This window comes from Psammomys obesus, unplaced genomic scaffold (assembly GCF_907164565.1).
Source record: "Psammomys obesus unplaced genomic scaffold, mPsaObe1.curated_primary_1811, whole genome shotgun sequence".
NCBI lineage: Eukaryota > Metazoa > Chordata > Mammalia > Rodentia > Muridae > Psammomys > Psammomys obesus.
Genome location: NW_026596152.1, coordinates 8,106,024 through 8,131,568, shown reverse-complemented (window position 1 = coordinate 8,131,568; position 25,545 = coordinate 8,106,024). Strand labels below are relative to the sequence as shown.

At 47.8% G+C, this 25,545-nt stretch overlaps 1 protein-coding gene across 4 annotated transcripts in view; it reads left to right on the top strand.

The window, feature by feature from the left end:
- The window catches only part of Specc1 (sperm antigen with calponin homology and coiled-coil domains 1), a 251,057-nt gene that overhangs the window by 54,788 nt on the left and 170,724 nt on the right, over positions 1-25,545 (top strand). For 3 of the 4 annotated variants that reach the window (XM_055594125.1, XM_055594128.1, XM_055594130.1), the window contains exons 1-3: positions 6,257-6,299; positions 9,332-9,501; positions 20,468-20,600. In XM_055594125.1, the coding sequence (XP_055450100.1) occupies positions 9,355-9,501; positions 20,468-20,600 (280 nt within the window). In that variant the 5' untranslated portion in view covers positions 6,257-6,299; positions 9,332-9,354. Of the gene's footprint in view, positions 1-6,256; positions 6,300-9,331; positions 9,502-20,467; positions 20,601-25,545 lie in introns of those variants that run through there. The other variant, XM_055594127.1, reaches the window with a different exon arrangement.

Below are 25,545 nucleotides of genomic sequence, written 5' to 3'. Positions count from 1 at the left end.
TTTCTTTCTTTCTTTCTTTCTTTCTTTCTTTCTTTCTTTCTTTCTTTCTTTTTCTTTCTCCACTCCATTTTTTTGAAAGAGTTTCTCTGTGTAGCCTTGGCTATTCTGGACTCACTTTATAGACCAGGATGGCCTTGAACTCAGAGATCCTCCTGCCTCTGCCTCCCTGAGTGCTGGGATTACAGGAGTGCGCCCCTGCACCTGTCTTTTCCTTTCTTTTCTTCTCTTTTCTAGAGGAAATCCTGGAAAAATGAGACCTAATTAGCCTGCTGCCTCAGAAGCCATGCCTCTCCTCACAGCTTACACAGGGGTCTGGGGAACTAAGGATGGATGAGAGATAGAGTACCCAGACTTGAATTATTGGTTCTGTAACCCCTGGTTACCAACAGTGCCCACATCTGCTTATATGAACTAATTCATTACATTCCTATTAAGACACTGGGTTATCACCTCCAATTGGGCCAGCAAGGTTGCTCAGAAGGCAGATACCTGTGGCCAAGCCTGAGGACCGGAGTTCAGTCCCTGAGATTCACATGAAAGAAGAGAGCCGATTCCTGCAAGGTGCCCTCTGACCCCCACATTCGCACTGTGGCATGCATGCACACACAACAGATAAAGATATAATTTTAAAAAGAACCTTTAAAACCCCGTAAACCATGAATCACTGTTGAAATTATATGGAGCAGTGGGTAATTTCTAGAGAGTTGGCATCGAATAACTTTAGGAACTATTCTCTTTAAATATTTTTATTAAGTTTATTTGTGTGTCTCGGGAGGCGGTTCAGACTGGTACACCTGTGAAGGTCAGAGGTCAGATTTGGGGAATTGATTCTCTCCTTCCATCATGTGGGATCCAGGTATCAAATTCAGGTCGTCAGTTTTGGTGGAAGGTGTCCTTGACCTCTGAGCCACCTTGCCACTATGGGTTAGTTAAATTAAGTTTTATGATGTATTGGTTGTGTGTCAGTCAACATGAATATTACTGCTGGTGGTGGCGCCAGAGCACCTGATATTTTGAGCAATGGGGTTCTTGTTCTGAGAGCAGTTTAGGGCTCTTTTTGGGTGAATGTTATAGACTTCCCTGAGGAAGTCCTTTCCTCTTTCAGAAGAGGCCTGCCAGTGCTTTCTAGTTCTGCTTTGTGCTAACCCGTTGCTTCTGCACCACCTTAGTGACACTCTTCTGTGCAGGGCCCTGTGCTGGGACTCCTGGGGGCTTGAGAGCTGAGTGGGGCAAGAACAGAACCCCCCCCCCCCCCCCGCCCCCCCCTTTTGCCCTGTTACTTTTAGGTCTGTGGCAGCCCAGCCCAGCATGATAGGAACACATGGCAGAGGGAGCTGTCCATTTATAATGTCCATGAACCAAAGAGAGAGGAGGGAGGGGCTGAAGTCCCAATATTCCCAACCAGGGCATGTTCCAGTGACTTGGTTGTTTCAGAAAGGTTTCTCCATATCCCAGTAGGAACACAGGCTGGAGACCAAGCCTTCAACACATGGACCATTTGTGTGCATTCATAACCAGAGAGTTAGCACCATGGGATGGGATGGAGGGGGACACAGTGAGAGGTGACCGAAGACAGGTAATGGATGGCAGCACTATAGTGGTTTGTGGATAAAAGCTCTGAGGAAATAAACTGAGGGCTGTCAGCTGGGAGGGAGAGCTATTGGAGCCTCTCAGAGAAAATGGCCTTAAACAGAGATGGGAGCCAGAATGAGCAGCATCTGTGGAGGAGGACATTTTCTTCATTAGTCATTGATGTGGGAGGGCCTCCCACTCCTGGGCCAGTGGTTCTGGGTTCTATAAGAAAGAGAGCAGGCTGGGTAAGCCAGTAAGAGCGCCCCCCGGTGGCCCGCTGTCTCAGTCAGCTCTTTCCTCCAGGTTCCTGCCTTGTTTGGGTTCCTGCTCTGACTTCATCAGTGATGGACTGTTGGCTGGAGGTGTAAGCTGAAATAAACCCTTTCCTCCCCTGTGTTGCTTTGCTCATGGTGTTTCATCACAGTGATAGTTAACCCTAACGAGGACAGAGGGGAAAAGGTTTACTTTGGATCACAGGGTCAGAGGTTCCAGGCATGGTTGCTTGGCCATATTGCTTATGGCAAAGCACCATGGTTCTGGGCATACGTGTTAGAGGCAGCTGGTGGGTGGGAGGCAGAGAGAGTGCGGTACTGAGCACACCTCACTCGCAGGCTTCCTCTCTTACCCATTCTGGCCCGGCGGACTCCCAGCCTCACTCAGAATGCTCTCCCTTCATTTGCTCTTCCACGTGTCCCTGGAAATGCCCTCACTGATGAAAATGCCCAGGAATTACCCAGTGTAAGGGGTTTTCCCCCTTCCTTTTGCAGTGCTGGGGCTTGAATCCAGGGTCAATCACTCCACACCTGAGCCATAGCCCCCACCCCAGAAGGGATTTACCGTAATACCCAGAAGAGCCTGAGACTGGAAATGAGGAGTAGCGGTGGCCGGGATTAGCCGCACAGTGGAAGGTGGCACTGCCTGGCCTGCCTGGGGACTTAGCAGCCTCCTTGTTCCTGATTTGTAAACTGTAGGTGTCGGTGGCTACCTGGCAAGGGAGTCAGGAACACCAGAGATACTAAGAGGAATGCTGATCATTGTGCCGGCTCATGGTTGATAAGTACCAGCTTGAAAATAAGGATAAGTGGAGAGGTTTTTTTTTTTTTTTCTTTTTTAGAAGAAAGTGACAGAACCTGCAGAAGTCTGGCAGGAATACAAGGAATGGAGTGTTGGCACAGGTTTGTGCTGGGTGCAAAGGCCTATTAGAAACACTGTGCGGAGGTGGGGGATGGAGGAGCTGTTCTGATCCACCCCTGTGTACAGCTGTGGATTTGGGATGTGGGAGCCTAAGGCAGAGTCCAAAATGATACTGAGGGTTGAGTCTGGGTGGCTGGGAGAAAGACACTGCTGACCCAGGCCCAGTGGTGCACACCTGTGATACTTGGGGGGGCAGAGGCAGGAGGAGCTCTGTGAGTTCGAGGCCAGCCTGGTCTACAAAGTGAATCCAGGACAGCTAAGGCTACACAGAGAAACCCGGTATCAGAAAACCAAAAAAAGGGGGGGGGAGGAGTTGGAGAGATGGCTCAGAGGTTAAGAGCACTGGCTGTCTTTCCAGAGGACACTGGTTCAATCCCCAGCACCCACATGACGGCTCACAACCGTCTGTAACTCCAGTTCAACATCCTTACACAGACATACATTTAGGCAGAACACCACTGTACATAAAATAAAAATAAGTGGAAGGAAGGAAGGAAGGAAGGAGAAAGAAAGAAGGAAAAAAGAAAAGAAAGAAGACAGATGGTATTGAAGATAGATGGGGAAATTGGGGGGTGAGCCTGGTTATGAGGATCTGTTAGATGGACAGACCCCACAAGGATGCCCTCTGGGTAGGTTTACAGGTCTGCTGGGGAGGTGGGTAAGAGGACAGACTGCCTAGGAGGCCTTGGGAGCCCCTTGTGGCTGGGGAAATAGATTCTAGAGGCAGGAGACTTAAGTTTACTTTGGCAGGCAGTGTTTGAGCGAGCCAGCCAAGGGAGCTGGGCGGGTGTCGTTGGTTTCCTGTGTTTGTGCCATGCAAGGCCACCAGAGACCCTGGGCTCACACTCCAGCCCCTCTGGCACCCTATGGGGACGGAAGAAGAGGCTTCTTTAAAGGTTTTTCTCCACGGCTGCATCCTCCGTGTCTGTGTGGCGTATTAGATTTTCTCCTGAAGTACACATCTTCTGGATCCTGATCCAGCTCCCTCTGGGTCCTAGCTGGAGGCTACAGGCTAACCGTGAGGTTCTACAAACCTGCCATGCCCTCATTCCTCTCAGCTCAGCTCTGTTTCCCAGCAGGCATTCCAGGCAGAGGTGGAGGCCTGTACCAGATGCCCCAAACCAGGACAGAACAAATATGACTCAGGATGCTTCAGCCTGAATAGGCATGAAAGCCGTCGGCTCCCTCTCTTCTTAGTCTCGCTTTGTTCTTCTGCCATGTAGTCTCTAAAACTGCTCCCAAAGAAAGGGCTCTTGAGGGATTTTATTTCCATCTCCTTTTCCTACAGCTTCGTTTCACTCACTTCAAGTCTCTGATGTCAAGCCACATGATAAGTAAGGAAATAACCACCCATTAGTGGTCACCCGCTCTGCAGGCCAGCCTCTTGGCTCAGCTCTGGAGCCAGAAGGACACCCCGGCCTAGCAGTTTTGAGCATTTGATCTCAATATACTCGTAGATTACAGCCTCCTCCACCGCCTGCATTTCGTATTCATGACCACCCCTGCCTCGGTTTCTCATTTCAGGTTATTCCCTGTCTCTGTTACTTTTGGTTCCTGCCTTTGGCAGAGTGCCGTGATTTCTGGGTTCTGACATGGTGTAATTTCAGGTTTGTGATCTGCCAGTGCTCAAATCGCTCCTGTGTGGCTTTTTTTTTTTTACAGATGGGACCAGGGCGTCCTGGTTTGTAGCTTCCGTTATGATGCAGGAGTGGAAATCTTTTCTTTTCCCTATTGACCACGAAGGAATTTAAGGCTATTGGGATGATTTCTTTCATCTCCAGGCCACAGGAAGTAATCATTTTGGAAGCATTTCCTGTGACCACCGCTGAAATGCCAGGGCAGTTAACAGTTGTGTGCTCCATGGGAAAGCTCAGCAGGTGCCTGTCCAAGTCCCTGCGACCCCGACAATGCTGACTCCCCAACACTGCTTCCCCCACAGCATCACTGATGTTTTGGTCCAGATGCTTCATTGTCCTGGGATCCCTTTGGTGGGGAAGATGCCTAGTGGCACCTCTAGCCTCTAGGCAGTAGCACCCCAAGGGGTGCCATTGTGGATGCCTTGTGTCCCCTGGGGGCAGAGTTATCCCAGGCCTGGAACTGGCCCATCCAAGTGTCTGGAGCAAACTAAATGCTATCCTAATAGTCTTTGGCTAGATATTTTCAGCATGTTGATTCCTGGAGCTGCACTTCCTGTCAGGTCCCATGGTAATTGAGCTATGTGCACATTCCTACTTTCCTGCTTCTCCAGAATGAATGCTTTAGCTTTCTGCTTCCGACTGCTGATTGTGTTTGCAGCTGAGACCTGAACGCCCTCCCACTCCTGAAGGCTCATTATTTTCTCTTCATCCAGAATGGTTTCCCAGTCTCCTTCCAGTTTTCTTGCCTTCAAAGGCCCCCAAATAACCTCAGCACTGGCTTGGAAGACCACAGGTCCTAAACCTTCACTGGGATACAGTACCTTTTTCCTAAAATTCACTGTCATGTCCCCACTCCTCTCCTTGCACCCCACCTCCGTTTTTTCTTCCCTGACTACTCTGTACAGTTCATGGGGACAGTTTGAATGTAATTCATACACTGCTCTGAACGGGAATGATGCTTTGGCATCAGAATTAAAACCCTTGAAACTTTAAAAAGAAAACACCCCAGGGAGTGCCGTCCTTCATCCTCCCGTCCTTTCTCTCTGGTGAGTTCCTAGATTCAACTGTAATTCCTTAATTGATTTGACCCTTTGTCTTGTTTCTGAGGAGTTTAAGAAACCAGAGAACTAAGGCTAGAAATCCCCCTTTCTCTCCCTTCTGGTTACCCCACGCTTGGCCAGAGGCCACCTGTTCATTTTCTGTTAGTAATTCACATCCAGGAGAGAACCATTACTCAGCGAGTGTGCCCACCTGTGTTTATTTGTGGCAGCCCAGATTTTCTAAAACCAACCCTAAGACTGCAAGGCATCTGCCTCTGGGCTTCCTTCCCTCTCTGCTTCCCCACGTTCAGATTTTCGGATGAAAACAGGCTGTTCTGTGCGCAGGAAGAACACTTGCATCTGGCAAGTGTTGTATCTGGCAGCCTCCTGTTCTGAAGACTGAATTGACCCGTGGCTGTGTGCCGTCACTCTAATGGGCGGTGCCCTGGCTGACGTAATTGAGAGAAGGCAGCTCGTGTGTGTGTGTGTGTGTGTGTGTGTGTGTGTGTGTGTGTGTCCGTGTGAAGTGTCTTCTCTTTCCGCTTGTGACGACATCTGATGATGAGAGGCAGAGGGTTCAGACATGCCCAGTCACGGAGGAGCTAGGTCTGCTTGGGGGATCTGACCCATGGAACCTCTTGCTTCTCACGTCGGGCGGAGATTATCCGGATGTCCTGTCCAGCCTGGTTTCAGTCTTGGCCACAGATGGGTTCTGTGATCTAGGCAAGTTGCTGGAGCTCCCTGAGGAAAAGGAAGTTTCCTCTTCTGTACAACGGAAGTGTTTTGGCGTGTGAGCCCCAACATGGACGCCTTCTACGTAGCCTGAAGTAACCGCTCCCGGTGGTGGAGGTGGCAGGTGTGAGGTCAGGGCCGGCAGATTCAGTGTCTAATGGGAGCTCTCTGTCTAGTCCATGGAGTCGTCTCCTGATCGTGGCTCCACTCGACAGAAGGCCAAACATGTTCCCTTGGGGCATTTCTGCAGGGTTCTGCTCTCCTGACCCACATGTCCCACTTCCTAACACTACCACGATGGGGATTTAGTATAAGTGTGTGAATTTGGGCGACACATCAACATTCGGACTATCGCACAAGGCAACACCCCGGCTCTGAGGTAATGCAGGGAACCCTGCGCACAGGGCATCTGCCAGCACCTTCTGTTCAAAGTGGAGTGGCATCGCTGCCACCAGGTGACCGCAGCCTGCACGGAGCCAGCTGGTTCTCCGTGTGTGCGTGGGCCAGGACACGGGGTGTGCTGAGGGGTCTAGTAATACAAGAAGTGGGAGTTCTCGAGTGGAAGCCTGTGGACAGGATGGGCCTGGAGTGCACTTGCTCCCTGTCCAGCAGGAGACCTTCCTTCAGGAGATGAGAGGGCAAGGCCAGTGCTAGACAGACAGCTGAGGGACTCATCTCATGTCTGTTTCGGAAGAGCCCGTGGTCAGGAGCGGTCAGAGACTGCCAGGATTTCAGGCACACAGGGAAGACCTTCCTCAGGGTTGGATGCAGGTCAATAGGATGAAGGTTTAATAGGTTCCTAAGACACGGAGCCTGAGGGCCCACATTAAGGCTGCCTTATCCATCTGACAGCAGAGGGGACAGTCCTCCTGCCTTGCTTTTCCTCGCTGTGGCTGTTCTGATCCTGCAGAGCTGAGTTGTCACTTGTCTGTGCTGATGGTGAGAGGCCATTCCTAGACACCCCATCTGACACTTGCCATACCCTTGAAACAGAGAGTGACGGAGACGTTCCCGCCGCCGTGTGCCTGGTTGGTAGAGCTAAGGCACCACACAAGCAGGCGTACGCCACAGCCTCCTGGCTGACGTTTTTAATTTCAGGGTAACTTTGGAAAGCGCACACCTGATGCTTTCATGAGGTGGTCATTTCTAAGTCGTTCTAACAGAATAAAAGGGGATCCTGGTTACGTGGATATTTTGTGTAAATGATCTCCACGAGTCAGCCTGACACAGTCCTGGTTGTCTCGAAGTTGGGGGCAAAATTCACCGGTTCTCTTGAAGAATCACTCGGGCTGTGTTCGTCCGTTCTATATTGAGAAAGTACTAATGAAATTAGTCACTGCACAGGTCTTAACCTAAGCATTCTTTTCACTGTTGCTGTGGAAACCAGAAAGAAAAACATGGGTTGGAAAAGAAAAATAATCAGTGCTAAACATCAGTAAAATACATTGGCAGTAAACTGCTTTTTTTTTTTTTAATCCTGAATTTTTAAGAAATCACAAATCCTGGAACTAAGCTGAGAAGGTTCTGAGCAAATCATAAAACTGAAATCATGTGTCATTTTCCTCAGGGAAAAAAAATTATGGAAAATAAATGGTAGTCTTTTTTCCTCCTTCTTTTATTAATGAATTCAGGTGTGTGTGTGTGTGTGTCTGTGTGTGTGTGTGTGTGTGTGTACATGCATGCATTTCTGGCGTGCAAGGGATGGAACCCAGCACCCAGTTCCTGCTATGCACGTGTTTGAGCAGCGCTGGCCGATCGCTAATAAATTATTTTCACCATTAGCCGATTTCACAGAGCCACAGAGAGCACCAGCCGGACAGGGCACGTGTTTCTAACGGTCTAACCAGTCACTTTGCTTCAACAGGAAGAGGGTCTGGGTGACTCTTGGAGAAACAGATTCTTTCTGTTGGAATGTTTCTTCTGGTCAAGAAAGGGACAGGAGCGAACACAGTGTAGCAGCCTGAGCTGGGCTGTGGCGCTGTGTATGGTTTATCTCAGGGCTCCTGGGATGCTCTGAGGCAGAGGAGACCCTCTGCTCTTAGCTCTAGCTACCACCCCTTACGTGGAAGCCAATCAGAGCCCCATGCCATGAGGGTGGCTGCCGGACCTGCTTGTCAGCTGTGATGTTCCTTAAAAGGAAGGAGACTGTGCTTTGGGTGCCTTGTGTGATACTGGAGCACACAAGGATAGACAGGATAGTGGTAGAAAGATGCCAGGAATTTTGACCCTGCTTTTCGATGCTGTTGGCAGCAGAGCTAAAGCCTGGAGAATGAACGTGACCATGAACGATGGCTGACAGCTGGACCTGGCATGCCCCCTCTTCTCTCTGCATTTGAGTTTTCTTCCAGGTGTGTAGCTGCAATCCACTGCTTTTTACTTATTATTATTTTTTTTTTTTCCTGAGACAGGGTTTCCCTACATAGTCCTGGCTGTCCTGGAACTCGTTGTGTAGACCAGGCTGGTCTTGAACTCACAGAGGTCCGTCTGCCTCTGCTTCCAGGGTACTAGGATTAAAAATATACACACTTAGCCTTGCAGCCTGATACTTTGAACAACTTTTCTTTTATAAATTATTTAACGAGTGAAATAACTCTCTGCCTTAGAGTGTCAGGTCTGACCAGTTAAAATGTGCTTTATTAATTTTTAAATGGTATCCATTTTTATCAAAAGGAGCCATTTGCATTTCTGTGAAATCTCTCAAATAATTCATTTATATCTGTTTAAAAATTAAGGAGATTGTTTTGATAGTTCTAAGCCTGCAAAGCTTGGGGGCATTTATGTCTTGATACAAGCTGCTGGATTGTGTGTGTGTGTGTGTGTGTGTGTGTGTGTGTGTGTGTGTGTTTTAGCATGATTACAGATGTGTAGTGTAACACATAGGTGTCTGTGACAAGAATAAGCTGAAAAATAATATCAGAGTATCAATCACGTTGCATATACATTTTAATAAATTGGTAAACATCTGTTCAGAGGTGTAAAAACGAGCATCGTGCGAAGGCAGCATCTCAGGAATAGAACATTCTACATGTGGCTAAGTCCTAACACTTGTTCTGTGGTAGCAACTGTGAGCTAGGTGAATGGAGCCTGTAAAGCTTTATCGTGTCACTCACAAGTACAGTTCTGGAGACATGTGTTTTCCTTTCCATCCTTCTGCAGAGAGACGATCTCCCCGGGACATCATGCGGAGTGCTGCCAAGCCCTGGAGTCCAGTTGCCAAAGCAGGCAGCCATGGCCCTGATCGCCCTCGGCCCCTGCCCGGGACCCCTTCGGGCATGAAGAGTTCCAAGTCTTCAACCTCGCTGGCCTTCGAGTCCCGGCTTAGTAAGGTACAGACTTTCAGGGCAGGGCTGTGAGGATGCCCAGTGCCCTGTGTGGTGGGGATGAAGAGGGCAATCAGCGAATCCCAGCAGCTCCTGAGGAGGGGACCCAGAGAAACAGCAAGTCCTAACCCAAGGGAGCGGAGTAAATAGGGGACAGCGGGGTGCTCCAGGGTGGAGAAAGGACCGTGTGAGAGGTTTAACAACACACTCTGTCTTGGCTTAAGTGACTGCTCTGGCTCCCCTAGATGGGGGTCAGGGTCATATGTAACATCCGACTGTTTCTTTACTTGACTTCAAGGCTGATGCTGCCCTCCACCATGGACTCTACGTTTCGCTCCCATTTTCCTCCGTCTTCCTTATCCCCTTGGCTGCTAACAGAGGCCAGGCCTGAGTTTGGGCTCAGCTTTTTTCCCTGTTACGTTCACGCTCTGTGTCAGGGCTCTTCCCACGAGCCTCCAGCCCTTCTTTCCCATGCTGGGATGAAATTCACAGACAGTGTCACTAACCGCAGGCAGGCATTTGAAAAGCCAACATGCTAACCTGAGTGCAGAGTAAAAGAGAGGTGTTAAGTATGCTGTGTTTCTTTCTATCTGCAATGCCGAAGCATGACTGAACAAAGGCCCCGTGGTGCTCCTGAGAGCACCAGCAATACACCATAAAGGATGCTGCTGATGGGGAGGAGTGCTGAATGCTCTCGGGGTTTCCCAAGGCAGGGTGTATCATTCCTTCTCATTGTGATAGTTATGCACTTACAGAGGTCAAGGCATCAGGAACTGTGAGACAAATTCCTTGTCTTTGTATATGACATCAAGGCCCGAATGATAAACTAAAGGTATCCCGCACATGGGGTGTCCAAAGAATCAGTGGAAACTGGAGAGGGCGGCTTTTTGTACAAAGTTGTTGTCTGTATCGTAGACCATGTAAATTCCCCATCCTGCCACATGTTACTACCAGCTGCACATTTAATCCTGTTACCATCTAAAAATGTTCCCTCTCTTTTCTAACACACTCCCAGATAACAGGACTGTCCCCATCGGGAGCCATTTTCCAGTGACAGCGCCTGTTCTGTGGTTGGTGTAGAGATTTCCATTCCTAGCCCTGAGCCTTCTCACTGCCTTGAGTGTGGAACTGCTACCCCAGTGTAATGTCTCCAGGCCCATCTGTCAGCTCCCAACCTGCAACTCCTTGACCTACCCTTCTGAGCCAAGTGAAAGGGTCCTTCTTCCCTTTGGGTTGCTTAGACCCGAGTCCCTGGCATCAGCCTGGAGGGCTCCTCTGTTCACAATCCACAGTGCGTCAGAGAAAAGCCATTTCTTCTGCCTTAGGAAGAGATCTTACCTGAAGCCACTTACTGTAGCCTCTCCTGTGACCTCCTGGCCAAGGCCCCTCCTTTCCTGCTCTGGCTTCCCAGACCACGGCTCCGCTTTCATCTTGGTACTCAACGGATGCCGGAGGGGTCCTTCCAACATATGTACCATGTCAAGCCACGAGGTTCTGATGACTGTGATGAGTGTCCCTTGGACACTCCTGGAGAGGCGTATCTGCACTGCATCCTCTCTCTGCGTAGAATCATGTTAGGGGTCGTCCCTGAGTACTCTGTGTGCCATGCTCCTTGACCCCACCTATCCTCCTCAGCGTCCCCGGCAGCTCTTACTCCAGCGCACCTCTGGTTTGTTGGCGCCTGTGTTCCTTTGACTGGCCATGAGCTCCAGGAGGGCAGGATTGTGTGCTTTTGTCGCTGACAGCTCTGCTTACGAAAGTCCGTGCTGCCTCCGAAGCACTCAGTGTTTGTTACATGCCGAATCCCCCTGTTCTTCTGGGAGAGTCAGGGCCGCCTTCAGGGCGGTCGGACCAATCTGAGGCCGACTGCGATTCTGCACCTGTGAACTCTCAGGCAGGTGTTAGAACCACCTGATTTGTGCCTTCTTTGAACAGGAGGCAAAGCCCAACCTGCCACGACGAATTAATGTGGATCAAACATCTGACAAATAATTTCATTATTCTGTTGTCCTAGGCTCAATGATCATTTCTAGTATTTGTTGTTGTTTTTCAAGACAGGGTTTCTCTGCGTAATAGCTCTGGGGGTCCTGGACTCATTTTGTAGACCAGACTGGCCTCAAACTCACAGAGATCTTCTTGCCTCAGCCTCCCTGGAATTAAAGGCGAGCACTACCACCTCCCGGTTCATGGATATTCTCTTAATTGATATTATATTACATGAAAAAGAAATCAAAGAAAGAAATCATAAATAGCTGTACATTCTTAAAAACAAAATATAAAAGAATCACTCATGTCAGTTATAATCCTGTTTCTGCAACTGGTCATGTGGCCTTAGCTGTGTTTATAACTACCTTCCTCTGCTACCCATTCTTCATTTCCTCCACCCTTAGCAAGCAGGTAAAATAATGTTTTTTTTTTCTATAGCCCCCAAATAATGACACAGAGACCTATTGCATTTATTAATTAGCTTTAAAGCACTACAGCTGGGCAGATACTGGTCCATTCTAATCCGATTATGCTAGGCTGGCTGCTCCCCAGCAATGGGCTCCATGTTACTTGCCCTCTTTTAGTCTTGCCTTGGCTGCTTCTGTTCTGGCTGTCTGTCCTCATGGTGAACTCCTCTTCTGTCCTTTTTCTTCTCTGGTCCTTAACTGAGACTCTCTGATGAGAATAGAAGTCCGCTCTCCTGTCTTCTCTGCCCAGCTATAGGCTGATCAGCTTCTTTATTAACCGATCAGAGATGATGAAGAAAAAAACATTTATATAACATTGAAACAGGAAATTCTTCACAGAAATGACAGTGCCCACGTCTGGACTGCAACCAGATCTCGGGGCACAGAAATCAGCATCTGAATACATAGTGCACAAGACCAACCTATCTTTCAACATCATCAGGTCTTGGCTCTTTTCCTGAAGGAGTGACCCAGACCTTCATTCCTGATGGGTCTGTGCCCTTTGTCATCTGCCTAGATTAGGCTGTTGTACTTTAATCACTTGACACCAAGAGACACTCTGAAGGATCTCCTGCACTTCAGACATAAACTTTCTTACCTCTACTGTAGAAAAGCAGTCTAATTTCCCTGTGGTAATATGGATCAATCACCCTTCCTAACACTCCTTTCTTGGCCTGTTGTTGGCTTAAAGGCAGCAGAAGCCCAAAATGGCCAGGGGGAAGTCTGAGCTTCCAGTTCAATGGAATGTTTATTGTCTCCTGGCAGGAGTGCTCCCTGCCTCTGGAACCAAAACTTCTAGGCCAGCAGAACATAAGTTCACAGGAACAGGAAGTAAAATTTTTCCTGGTGGTCACTAAGGGTGATAGTGAGTGGAACTATTCCCCTTTTCATCTCTTGATTCCTGAACCTGTGGATCCTGGCTATAGGAGAAACTATGCCATATATTGGATACTGATCCAAAGAATATACTGCCTTCCGAAGAACCCTGTCCCAGCTTTCTAGGTTCCTGCCACCTAGCTGGTATTGTAATTGTGTCTTCAAAAGGCCATTCCATCTTTCTCTGAGGCCAGCTACTTCAGGATGGTAGAGAACATGGTAAGACCAGTGGATTCCACGATCGTTAGGCCCACTGTTGCGCTTTTCTGGTTGTGAGGTGAGTTCCTTAATACTGTATGAAATCCCATGATATTGAATAAGGCATTCTGTAAGTCCATAGACGGTAGCTGTGCCAGATACATTATGTGTAGGAAAGGCAAATCCATGACCAGAATAAGTATGTCCTCCAGTAAGGACAAAGCATTGTCCTTTCCACAGAGGAAGTAGCCAGCAGGACTCCCGGGGGATGGTGCCATCTCTGGGGCTCAGTGTTGGTTTCTGCTATTGGCAGATCTGGCACTCAGCAGGAGCTATAGCCAGGCCAGCCTTGGCGAGTAGCAGTCCTGTTGTCTAGCTCATGCATATCCTCCATCTCTACCACCATGACTGTTTGGTCCATGGGCCCATTGGTCAATGACAGGAATGGCTTGGGAAAAAGGCTGACCACCCACAGAACAGGTCATCTTATCTACTTGATTACTGACCTAGCTTAAAGGTACATCTTCCCATCTTGAAAGATCCAGATTAGAGGTGATTTTTGCCTACCTCAAAGGATTTACTTAAGAAAACAACAACAAAAACAAACAAACAAACAACAACAAAAACCATCTCAGGCTGGAGAGATGGCTCAGAGGTTAAAAGCACTGGTTGCTCTTCCAGAAGTCCTAAGTTCAATTCCCAGCAACCACATGGTGGCTCACAACCATCTATAATGAGATCTGGTGCCCTCTTCTGGCGTGCAGGTGTACGTGCAGACAGATCATTATATACATAATAAATAAATGTTTAAAAAAAAAGAAAAAGAAAAAATGTCACAGGTGCATCCAACCACTTAGGTTTTAGTTAATTCCAGATGTAGTCAGTTGACAACCAAGAACAGCCATCATGGGGCTGGAGAGATGGCTCAGTGGTTAAGAGCAGCCATCACAGTAGGCCAGGCTCAGCAAACAACTTTTTTTTTTAATTAAAAAATTAGTTACAGCTGGGTATGATGGCACATGCCTTCTCAGGAGGCAGAGACAAGTGGATCTCTGTGACTTCAAGGCCAGCCTGGTCTACAGAGTTTGTTCTAGGACAGTCAGGGCTACACAGAGAAACCTTGTCTCAAAATACATTTAAAAAAATAATAAAACAATTAATTCTAACCCATAACAGCACATTTTAAAATCTCAATTTTAAAATGAATAACTTCATTCCACCAATAATAAACTGAAAATATTTGATATGATTTCCAATAATATTTGGAAGATATTGAATATATTTTACATCGACGCAGAGCCTGGCTATATAGGTCTGAACTTGTACCCTTCCTGTCTCAGTGTCCTCAGTGCTGGGATTGCAAGCTTGTACCACCGTGCTTGATGCTCTTGCATATGTTTAGAGCAGTTTTTTAAAATTAAAATATTATTACCTCATTTCCCCTTTTCTTTCTTCCAGCCCTTCCTTCCATTCCCCAACCCCACTCCCTCTCAAATTCTCGGCCTCTTTTTCTTTAATTTTATTGTTACATACCACACACACACACACACAATGTAAATATATAAATAGAACCTGTTCAGTCCATGTAGCGTCACTTGTATGCAAATGATTTCAGGGCTTACCAATTACTATTGGATAGCAGTTAGGGAACTTATCCCTCTCACTCTCAGCATTCCGAGGTTACTCGAGCTTCTTTTTCTGGCATGGGGGTATGGGAGTGCGGCTTGAGATTGCCCCCTTCCACGTCAGCATGTCTGTTGGTGGTGGACTTGTTCGGCTCCTGTTTAGGCAACCGTGAAACTTGAAGTATCACGTGTGAAGCTTCCCCAGCATTTCTAGGAGACGTAATCTCACCATAGATTTCTTGATCCTCTGGCTTGTGAAATGCCCACAACCAGTTGTTCTCTGCATTTTGACTGGTTGTGGTCTGTGTCTATTGCAAAGAGAAGTTTATTTTATGAGGAGCGAGAGCTATAATTATCTATGGGTATAAGGATGTCTTGGTTAGGGTTTTATTGCTTTGAAGAGAGACCATGACCATGGTTGCTCTTATAAAGGAAAACATTTAAATGAGGCTGGCTTCCACTTTCAGAGGTTTAGTCCATTATCATCATAAAAGACAGTGCTGGAGAAGGAGCTAAGAATTCTACATCTTGATCTACAGACAGCAGTTCCACACTGGGCTTTGCTTGAGCATGCCTCCACAGTGACACGCTTCCTTCAAAAAGGCCACACCTCCTAATAGTGCCACTCCTTACGGCCAACCATTCAAACATAAGAATCTATGGAGGCCATTCCCATTCAAACCACCACAAAGGATATACTTACAGTACAATTAGGAATTCTGGTTTAGTAGAGTGGGGGTGGTATGTTCTCCTCTAAGACCCATGACTTCACTAACCCAGAGTAGGTGGCTAAGTTTATTAGCTTCCTGTCGGGTGTGCTTGGATTCCTCTGAGTCCTGTGTCTGAAGTACACAGTGTCTTCAGAAATAGGACCTACCTTCAGTCTCTGGGAGTCAACCAAGAGCAAGGGCAGTAGCCTCCATTGTTTTCAGGGTCTACTGGACTCCCCTGACTGCCAAACAAGAAAGGGGGCTTCTTATGGCTGGTACTGGGTTTTTGTTTTTATTAGTCTGTGGCTCTTGGGCAAGCATTATCAGCCCGAATGGCATAACTTCATTTAAACTATATATATTATAGATAATATATATATATATATGAATATTATATATACTTATATGTATGATACGCAATTTTAGGTGGATGAAAGGTAATGATTCCTCATGGCTTATTCAAACATCCTGCGGTGATTTGAATGAGAATGACCTCCATAGTCTCATATGTTTGAATACTTGGCCCCCGGTTTGTGGAAATATTTGGGAAGGATTAAGAAGTATGGACTTGGGTAGAGAGGTGGCTCAGTGGTTAAGAGCACTGGCTGCTCTTCCAGAGGATCCAGGTTCAATTCCCAGCACCCACATGGCAGCTCACAACTATCTGTAACTCAAAATCTTCCCACCATCCCCAGTGTTCTCTGTCTCTGTCTGTCTCTGTCTGTCTGTCTGTCTCTCTCTGTTTATGAATCTAGACTTGAGCTCTCAGCTGTTCCTGCCACCATACCTTTGTTCCACCATCATGGACTCTACACTCTGAAGCCATAAGCCTAAACTGAACATTTCTTTTGTGAGTTGCCTTGTCCATGATGTCTTGTCACAGCAATATAAGAGTAACTGATAAATACCCTTCGTGTTATTTCCCTCTTCCCTCCCTCTTCTTATATTGACCTTCCACCCTCCTCCTCAATTAGAGTTCTCACCACCATTTTCTCCTTCACATCACTTGTGTCCTGCTCTTCCCCTCTTCAGCACTTCTGGCTTCCTCCCATGTACCTTTTTACTTTCTTGGTTTCTGCAGCTATTCTAGATTCTATACTCATGCCTGAAGGTTTAGAGCTAGGAATCTCGGATGGGAGACGACACACAACATTTGTCCTTTTGTGTCTGGGTTACCTTACACGAGATAATATTTTCTAGCCCCATCCATTTGCCCAGCTGTGCCCAGGTGTGAGCTGCAGTAGACTGGGCTAGGCAGAGAGGTTGGGTGTCAGAACAGTATTTAAGAAAGGTTTTAAGAGTGTTTCTGAGGACGGTGTGATGCTGGCCATTCCAATGGCTTCAGAAGCTTCTTCCACAGGGAAGTGTAAGGGGAAAGCAAGCACTTGTGTGGCAGGCTTCCTGATGTCCATTCTGATCCATGAGCTTTTGTGGGCTGATATCACGAAGAGAACAGGAGGTCTAGGGAACGGTGGTAGGAGGAACTGAACTGTGTTTGCACCTTCCCAGCCCTGTCCTTTCCACCTGAGGGTGGGCCGAAGACCACTGGAACTCCAACGAGCAGAAGAGAGGAGGAGGAAATGGTGACGATCGGAAAAACACGTAGATTTCCTTCCCCAGTGAAAGCTTACAAGCAGAGAGGGAAGTTGGAATCTGTAGTACCTATCCCTACAGCCCTGTCTGGACTATATAGTCAATGTGATGTTTGTCTCAGAGTAAATGGGCGTGGGTGCCTTAACTGTTCACAGATAGGAAACTGAATCAGCTCTACCCAAAATAGAACTGAATCCCTATTTCCACATGCCAGCTGTGCTGCAGTTGCTGAAAGAACAAGGCAGGAGATGCAGGAAGACTGGGCAGGGCTGCTGCCGTCAACCCTCCTCATGGTATTACAGCAGGCCACATGGCTTATCACTCCAGCCACAGCAGAGGGCCAGGGCCATGAGTCAGGATCTACTTAGTTACCTTCAACAAAACATTGGTTTGCATTTGTATGAACAGAAAAGAAATTCATGTCATACCTCACTGTCTGCAGGCATCTTCTTCCAGGATTCCTGTGGATGCCGGAGGCTGTGGGTGCTCAGAAACAGTGTGGTTTGTTTGTTTGTGTCGAGACAGGGTTTCTCTTGTGTAGCTTTGGCTGTCTTAGACTCGGTTTGTAGACCACGCTGGCCTTGAACTCACAGAGATCTGCCGCCTCTGCCTCCCAGAGTGCTGGCATCACAGGCGTGCAGCCCGGATACTGTGATGTTTTTCACAGGGCCTGCGAGTCCTTCTGCAGGCCTTAGACTCTAGCGTCTCTGGATTACTTATAATACCTAATTTTAAGTAAACAGCTGTTACACCATGCTGTTTTAGGAATAAGGACAAGGAGAATAATCTACATCTTATATACAGATGCTATTTTTTTCTACTGTTTTTGAGTAGAGTTTGGCTCCATCCAAGGATGACAGTACAGTAATTCCCTAGATTCCCATACTTCTGTGGGGCAAGGGTTAAAGAATGCATCTCAGATTGTCTGGGCCAAGGACTGGACGCCAGAGCTGGTCTCAGCTCACCTCTGCCTGTTGCTTCTGGTGCCCAGCCTTGCCCACTGCACACATGAAGTATCTGGCTAGCCTGCTGACCTTCTGCATCTCTTGGAAGACGTAGTCATCTTTTTGCTCATTTCCTATTTGTTGACAGAAGGAAAGGAGAACAACAAAGGAAAACAGAGGTTAGATGCTGGTCTTATGCTGGCCCTGCACAGACAGCTGGACCCTGCAGCTGTGGACTGTCTGGGGATGCTTTCCCAGCGTCTTCTATAGCAGTATGTCCTGGAAGGAGTGCAGCCGTCCAGTGCGGGCTCATTGTCCGAGTCCTGAGACCCAAGCAGTGTTCTCTGATAGTTCCTGCAGAACGCTCCCAATATGCTTGCCACGAGGCACCTGTGGCACTGGAGCCCTTAGAGTGTGGCCGGCTCAAATGGAGATGTTCTCCTAAGCCGGGTTTAAAGAGCTAATACCAAAAATTGCAGGAGAGCTCACTAATAGACAGCCACGAGCCATGAGACGACGCTTCAGCCAATGACGGACGCACATGCAATGGCCACTGTAATGTCAGAGCACAGTGCCTTCCTCATGTGTGTGTGGTAACATGTTTGCGTGCCTGCTTCGCCAGTCACGTGGGGGAACGGCACACCCAGCTGTCTGTTTGGTATGATAAAGTTTCAAACGCTGATAGCCAGCTGTGTTTCTGGTCTCTGTGTGTTTAGTAACTATTCTGGAGCGCACCTGCTTACGGAGAAAGAAGTGTAGGTGCTGTTGACTGCGTCTCCTGAGTATGTCTTTTCTCTTGCACTTGATTTAATCTTGTGTTGTTATTGTGACCCCAGAAAGACTATCTATTTTTACATACACACATATGCATGTTTTCCATATACTCTCCCCATATATACCATAGGGCTTATTGTGTAGTCGTTTGTGGAAGCACATTCTATGCTGTTTACGCCACGACAGAATTACCTAACTATGCATTTCTCAGACTATCCCCTTCATTAAGCATTTTATGTTGATCACGTATTGATAATATTTTGATAGATTCACTTAAAAATAACTTCCTTTTTTATGTGTGTTCATTTGGTTGCGTGTGTGTGTGTGTGTGTGCATGCATGTGTGTAGGGAGGTCAGAGGTCAACATCAGACATCTTATTTGATTACTGTCTGCCTTATAGTTTGAGAAAGTCGTATTAAACCAGGAGCTCACCAGTTGGCCAGGCTGGCTGGCAATGGGCTCCAGACGTCCGTCTACCTGTCTCTGTTCTCCTAGGACTGTTGCTGTGCTTTTCGTGTGGATGCTGGGGCTCTCTTTTTGTTTGTTTGTTTTTTTGAGACAGGATTTCTCTGTGTAGCCCTGGCTCTCCTGAAACTCTCTCTGTAGACCAGGCTTGGCCTTGAATTCAGAGATGAGCCTGCCCCTGCCTCCTGAGTACTGGGATTAGAGGCATCACCGTAGACTCTCTATTTGCTCTAGTTTAACAAGACAAATTTCCAAGCGAGTCCCACTCGATTTCTACAGACAGGCTGCTCTAAACATTACCACAGTCTCTGTAAATGCCAGCCTCAGACCTGGGGATGCGGCAACATGGCAGTTGGTGTAGAGTTCAAGGAAAAAAATGCGGTCAGGTGTGCGCATTTAAATAAATGCTCACCATAATTGATAGTTGCTTGCATTTGAGGGCCACAACGGAGAAAGACTGGTTTTTTTTTTTGCCGCGGCGGTTGGAGCTTTGAGGTTTTCTCTCATCACTCTTAAGTGGAGAGGAATTTCTTAGTCCTCTTAATCTGCGAGGTATTTAAACCTCTTCCTTTGTGAGTTCGGGTGCCCAGCAGCTTAAGTCCCCCTGTGTCCCTAGTGTGAGTACTTAGTACACATATCATAGCAACACCTGAGCTCACCTTCATGGGGATCTTCCTTAGCCAGGAACCTGGCTAGGTGCTGAGCTGCCTCTGGGTACCAGGAAACGAAGCCACAAACGGAGGAAGAACTAAGGCAGTAACCAGATTGGGTGCTTCCTCTACCTACCTATGCCTCCCACACTAGCCATAAAATGAGGAGGCCGGTTGCCCTGTTTCCAAGGGATGGCAGGTTCCTCAGCTGTCCTCATGTCCTACATCTTGGGAAAGCTTCAGTACAAAAAACAAAACAAAACAAAACAAAACAAAAACGTTCTCATCCGGGATTCTTCACTGTAGGCGCAGGGGAAATAAACATTCCCCTTGAAAGCTCTGCGGGCTGGTGAGAAGCAGCTCTGTGCACACTTTACGTGTGTGTGCGTGTCGATGCGTGACTGTGTGTGTGTGAGATGCACGCATGCTTGTGTGACCAGAGCGTGACCTCGAGCATGGCAGAGCACACGCAGCAGGCATGTTTTAATGTCTTTAGCCCATGACTTGCTCGCTGAAGGCGGAGTGTGGTTCCTGTCCGGGATAAGCACGGTTCTTGGCCTCTGTCCGAAGTCAGCTGCTGCGCGCCATGCGGGGAGGAGCCTTTGCCCCTTCACGAGGTCCCTGCTGTTCTGCCTCTGGTGGGATAGACTTCCTCACTGTGTCTTTGTCCGACTTCTCTCTAGCTCAAGAGGGCCAGCAGTGAGGACATGCTCAACAAACCCGGAAGCGCCTCCTCGGGGACGGTGCGCATGAAGAAGACCTCGACGTCGGGGGCCATCTCGGAGCTCACCGAGAGCCGTCTGCGGAGCAACCCAGGTAGGAGGGACCTGGCCGTCCTGTCTGGTGGAAGCACTATGGATCGTGGAAAGGCCCATCTTCCTCGACCGTGATGGGTGGTGATGGGTGCTGCGCTTTCCGATTGCTTCCCACTTCACAAAACAGCACATTCCAAAGACACATTTTAATTTATTCAGCCTCCAGGAAGTTGAATGTGAGGACTGAATGTGATTTTGGTTGTAGAGGGAAAGGCCCCTGTTCCTATATGGTGACTTAGCTGTTCTGAAGACTGAATTCATACTGAGTACAGCAAATGAAAGTAAAGCTTATTTTTGCCAAGCAAGCCTCTCCTACCGATTCCAAAATGAACAGATGCCATTAATTAATTAAAAAAATTAATTCCAGCCTTATTCTCAATATTAATGCCAAAATGAGACGTTAAAACGTTAGCGAATGCTGTCCAAGCAAATGTGCGGGCAGCATAGCCGTGGATTGGTGCCAGCTAAGAAAGCCTAAGGGGCTTAGAAGATGGCTCAGTGCTTAAGCGCTGGCTGCTCTTCCAGAGGACCCAGGCTCAGTTCGCAGCACCCACATGGTGTCGGTGGCTCACAGCTACCTGTAACTTCAGTTCCAAGGGATCCAGTGCTCTCTCCTGACCTCCACAGGGACTGCACACGAGTTGACACATAGACATGCCTGCAGGCAAAACATGCATACACACAAAATAAAACCGAATCTTTTAGAAAATGAGCCAGTGGGTGATTGCTATGGATATATAGCCTGCCAGCAAAGCAGAGGCCAAAGAAAAGCCACGTGGCCGTCTGGAGAGATGTGGGAGATAGTACTGTCAGAATTAGCCACCATTCTGGTTTAGTAACACACCCTTGACTGACTACGGTGGTGGCGACTTCTAGCAGAGAAGTGTGTGTCTGGCTGCATGTGACAACACACGCCTGTGCCCCAGATACTCGGAGACAGGAGTGTGTCCTTAGCCCACAAGTTCAAGGCTACTTAAGCAAGACAGAGACTTCACCTCAGAAAATAAGCAAAAAGCACTCTGAAGGTAGAGGCAGGAGGAGCAGGTGCTCAAGGCCAGCCTGGGCTACATGGTACCTTGACTGAAAGAAAGAAAAGAAGGGTAGTTCTCTGATCAGTGACTGGTTAGAAAATATAATATTGGAAGAAATGATCTATACAAGAAAGGACATGGAAGGTGGAACCCTCAGCAATAAATTGAGTTATGCAAGAGCCTATATATTAAGAGAAATCTTTTTGAAGAATGCATCTATGTCCTTGTGAATAAATGGGAAGGAGATGTGTGGGTTTGGGATAGAAAGATTAAAATATAGTAAAGATTAAATTTAGTAATGTTACATACTAAATGTAATAAGGGTGCCTAAGTATTTCTATCAATTCATTTGCATCCTAATTAACATATCAACATGGAAGGAAGCGGACAGGCAGCCGCCAACCGGCGCTAGGTATTTTGGATGTCCTGACTGGGAGGTTGGTTATATTTCCACCTAGTGGATAGAGAGGACAGCCGGAGGGTCCTGCCTGACTCAGTAGGCCTGCTGGTGGGAAGGCCTGATCAAGTGACATCCCAGGGACATTCTGATGAAGAGCAGTCAAAGGGATAAAGGCAGCAAGCAGCGGCAGCTCGGGGGAAGGCAAGTCCACAAGCACGTCAGGTATAGGGTAAAGGAGGTTTATGTCAAGTTGGGACCTGTTTGTGTGTGGCTCAGGATCAGGCTCTAGTTCAGCAGGTAAGAGGCCCTGAGCTCAATCTCCAGCACTGGAAAAAAAAGAAGCTAAAGAAAGTAAGTTAAGTTAAAACTGGCTAACTCTGAAAAGTAAAATTGGATCTCATCTCGTTCTCCTCACGAAAATAAGTCACAGGGAGGTGGGTGATGGTGGAGCGGGTAAGATGCTTGTTGCGCAAACATGGAGAAGGCCCGAGGTCCATCCCCAGGGCCCATGTGCAAAGCCTCTCACCTCAGCGCCGAGAGGTGGTGAGGCCTCGGTTCAATGAGAGGCCCTGTCTCAGAACACAGGGTGGAGGGCGGTATCAGAAGACACTCAGTGTTGACCTGCAACCTCCGTGTCAACAATTCTCATCTGTACACACATCTGCCCACATGCGTGCGCGCGCGCGCATGCGCGCGCACACACACACACACAAATACCACAAACATGTACCTGCTGTGCTTACATAGACACAATAAAAATTCTAAAAATAAAAATTAGCCGGAGGGTTAAGCCAAAGTAGGAACAAAGAGATTAAGAGTGGCGGTCCCTCATCATAAAGCTGGGCACTAGAGAGGTGGCTCAGCAGTTAAGAGCGCTTGCTCTTTCGGAGGACTTGGGCTCAGTCCTCAGCACCCACAGGGCAGCTCTCGGTCTTGACAAGTTCTTCTGTCCTCCACAGGCACCAGGCACTCGTATCTATAAAGGCAAGCACTCACACACGTAAAATAAAAACAAATACTTTCTGAAGGTGCCAAAGGGTTTATTTACAACATATGCAAATTTACAAAGACTTATTCCAACCCATTAGGGAAGCTGTAGGACGCTGCGCAGCTCATGTAAGAAGAAATCGATATCCCAGAGGAAAATAGTAAGCTCCACTGGGCGTTGAGGGGCTGCTAATCAGAACAGTGATCCCATATACGGCACACTGCAGTCGGGAAAGAAATCAAAATGGGTGGTCGTGGCTGTTGTTACCTGGATGGAAGGGATAGGTACACTGCTTATGAGCAGTTGGACAACTTGGCGAACTTGAAGCTTGTTGGCTTAGCTGGCCAGCGGGCCAGCTTGGCGTTGTGACTCTACAGACTCTGCAACCCCAGCGTGACACTGTTCACGTTAACCACAGGCACGCACTACCACACCTGGCTTTCTTACCTTGGGCTCCGAGGACGGAAACTGGCCCTCAGGTTTGTGTGGCCAGCACTTTACCGATCTAGCCATCTCTTTATCCTCCTAAAATTTAATGTGTTGAGTTTGTATTGGTATGTGATGGGCTCAGCGCATTATTATCGTCGGTTCTGGGGCTAGATCTCAGGGCTTTTCAGGTGCTCTGTTTGCTCTGGCACTGACCTACACCCCAACCCATGTACTGTTTATGGTGTGTGTGTGTGTGTGTGTGTGTGTGTGTGAAGGGTGTCACCTTACATGTTGGCAAGACTTATTGCAATTCTCTGAAAATTCATCTGTGAAGGAAAGCATTGAATTCTAGGAAGTCAGAGACTCCTGGTTAATTTTTTAAAAACTGTCATATACGTGTGTGTATGTACATGTGCAAATATATACATGGGATCCCACATATATGGGATACTGTAATGGTTAGTGTTCATGGTCAGACATGACTGGATTGAAATAACCTGGGGTCTTGAGCTGACTAAAAGGGGGACAAGGAGAAAGTGAACTCAACTCCAACATCCTTCCCTCTGCTTCCCTCTGCTTGTGCCGCTCAAGTCAACTGGACGCAGGGACGATCCTGCTGTGGCAGAATATAGCCACCAGGTGGCAGCCTTGTCCAAAATACTGATATGCTGGAGTCTTGGTTCTGTGAGGGGCTCTTGACTTCAGAAATAATGATTCTTTAATAGAACAATCTTTGAACTCTTACTCCATGTTCAGCACTGTTCTGGGAAAAAGATTCCAGGACAGAGACTTCATTGAGTCACCTGAGCAGGACACGACCAAGGGAGAAAGATGGTGACTGGGTGGGACCACTGTGGCAGGATTGACAGCTGGAGCGACGGCCGGTGCCCACCAGTGTCCAGTATGGTGTGAGAGCAGAGGAGGGGGCTGCAGAAGAGCCAGCAGCAGGGCAGGCAGGCAGGGGCGATGTGCTGGGATACGGACAGTCGCTAAGGTCTTTTCCTGAGGAAAGACAGGTGGGATGGGGAGGCCAGATGGTTCACTGCTGTCATAAATGAGGAAGCTCTGGGGCTAGGCTGGGAGCTGGGAGCAGCAGGGGGGTCTGGATAGATTTTGAAGGGTAAAGCCAACCAGCATATACTGCCCTGGTTTGTTGTTTATTTGTTTGTTTCATTTCTTTTCGTTTGCTTGCTTTTCCTTTTTTGAGACAGGTTTTCTTTGTGTATTTCTCTGGCTGCCCTTGAACTAGCTCTGTAGACCAGGCTGGCCTTCAACTCACAGAGACTCACCTGCCTCTGCCTCCCAAGTGTTGGGATTAAAGGCGTGTGCTACCACTGCTTGACTGTGTGTGTGTGTGTGTGTGTGTGTTTTATTAGCTTAACACATACACACACACATGATCTCACTATGTAGCTCATAGCTCAAGTTGGTCTGAAACTCGGTATGTAACCCCAGGCTTGCCTTGACTTTGAAATCCTCCTGTCTCAGCATTTCAAGGTCCAGGATTACAAGCATGCTCTACCACCCTTTAATTACATAAATTTCATCTTAAACTCCTTACCCGGTGTAATGTTGGAGACCTTATCCCACTTCTTCTGGCCTTGTCCACCGTGTCTGCTGTCACTGCACACCCTCCCTTGTGCTTTGGGGTGGCCTGGTCTCTGGACCCACCACTCTTTGCCTTGGAGTTCCCCTGTGGGCGGAGACTCATTGATTCCCACTCCCAGGTACGGCAAAGGATGCTGAGCGAAACTCAGAGCAGCCTCCCCAGCGCTGGGATTAAAGGCGTGTGCCACCACTGCCCGGCTCTGATCCTTTTTTTTTTTTTTCAAAAAATTTTTTTTAATTTTATTTTTCTTATTAGTTACATTTTGTTAACTCTGTGTCCCAGCTGTATCCCACTCCCTCATTCCCTCCCCAACCCCATACTCCCTCCCTGGTCTCTTCCCTGCCCCTTTCCAAGTACACTGATTAGGGGAGGACCTCCTCCTCCTTCATTTGACCCTGTTTTATCAGGTATCTTCAGGGCTGGCTGCACTAAAACACACATAAAATTATCTCTGTTATACATTCTTTTTAAAACCTCACCTCGTATTCA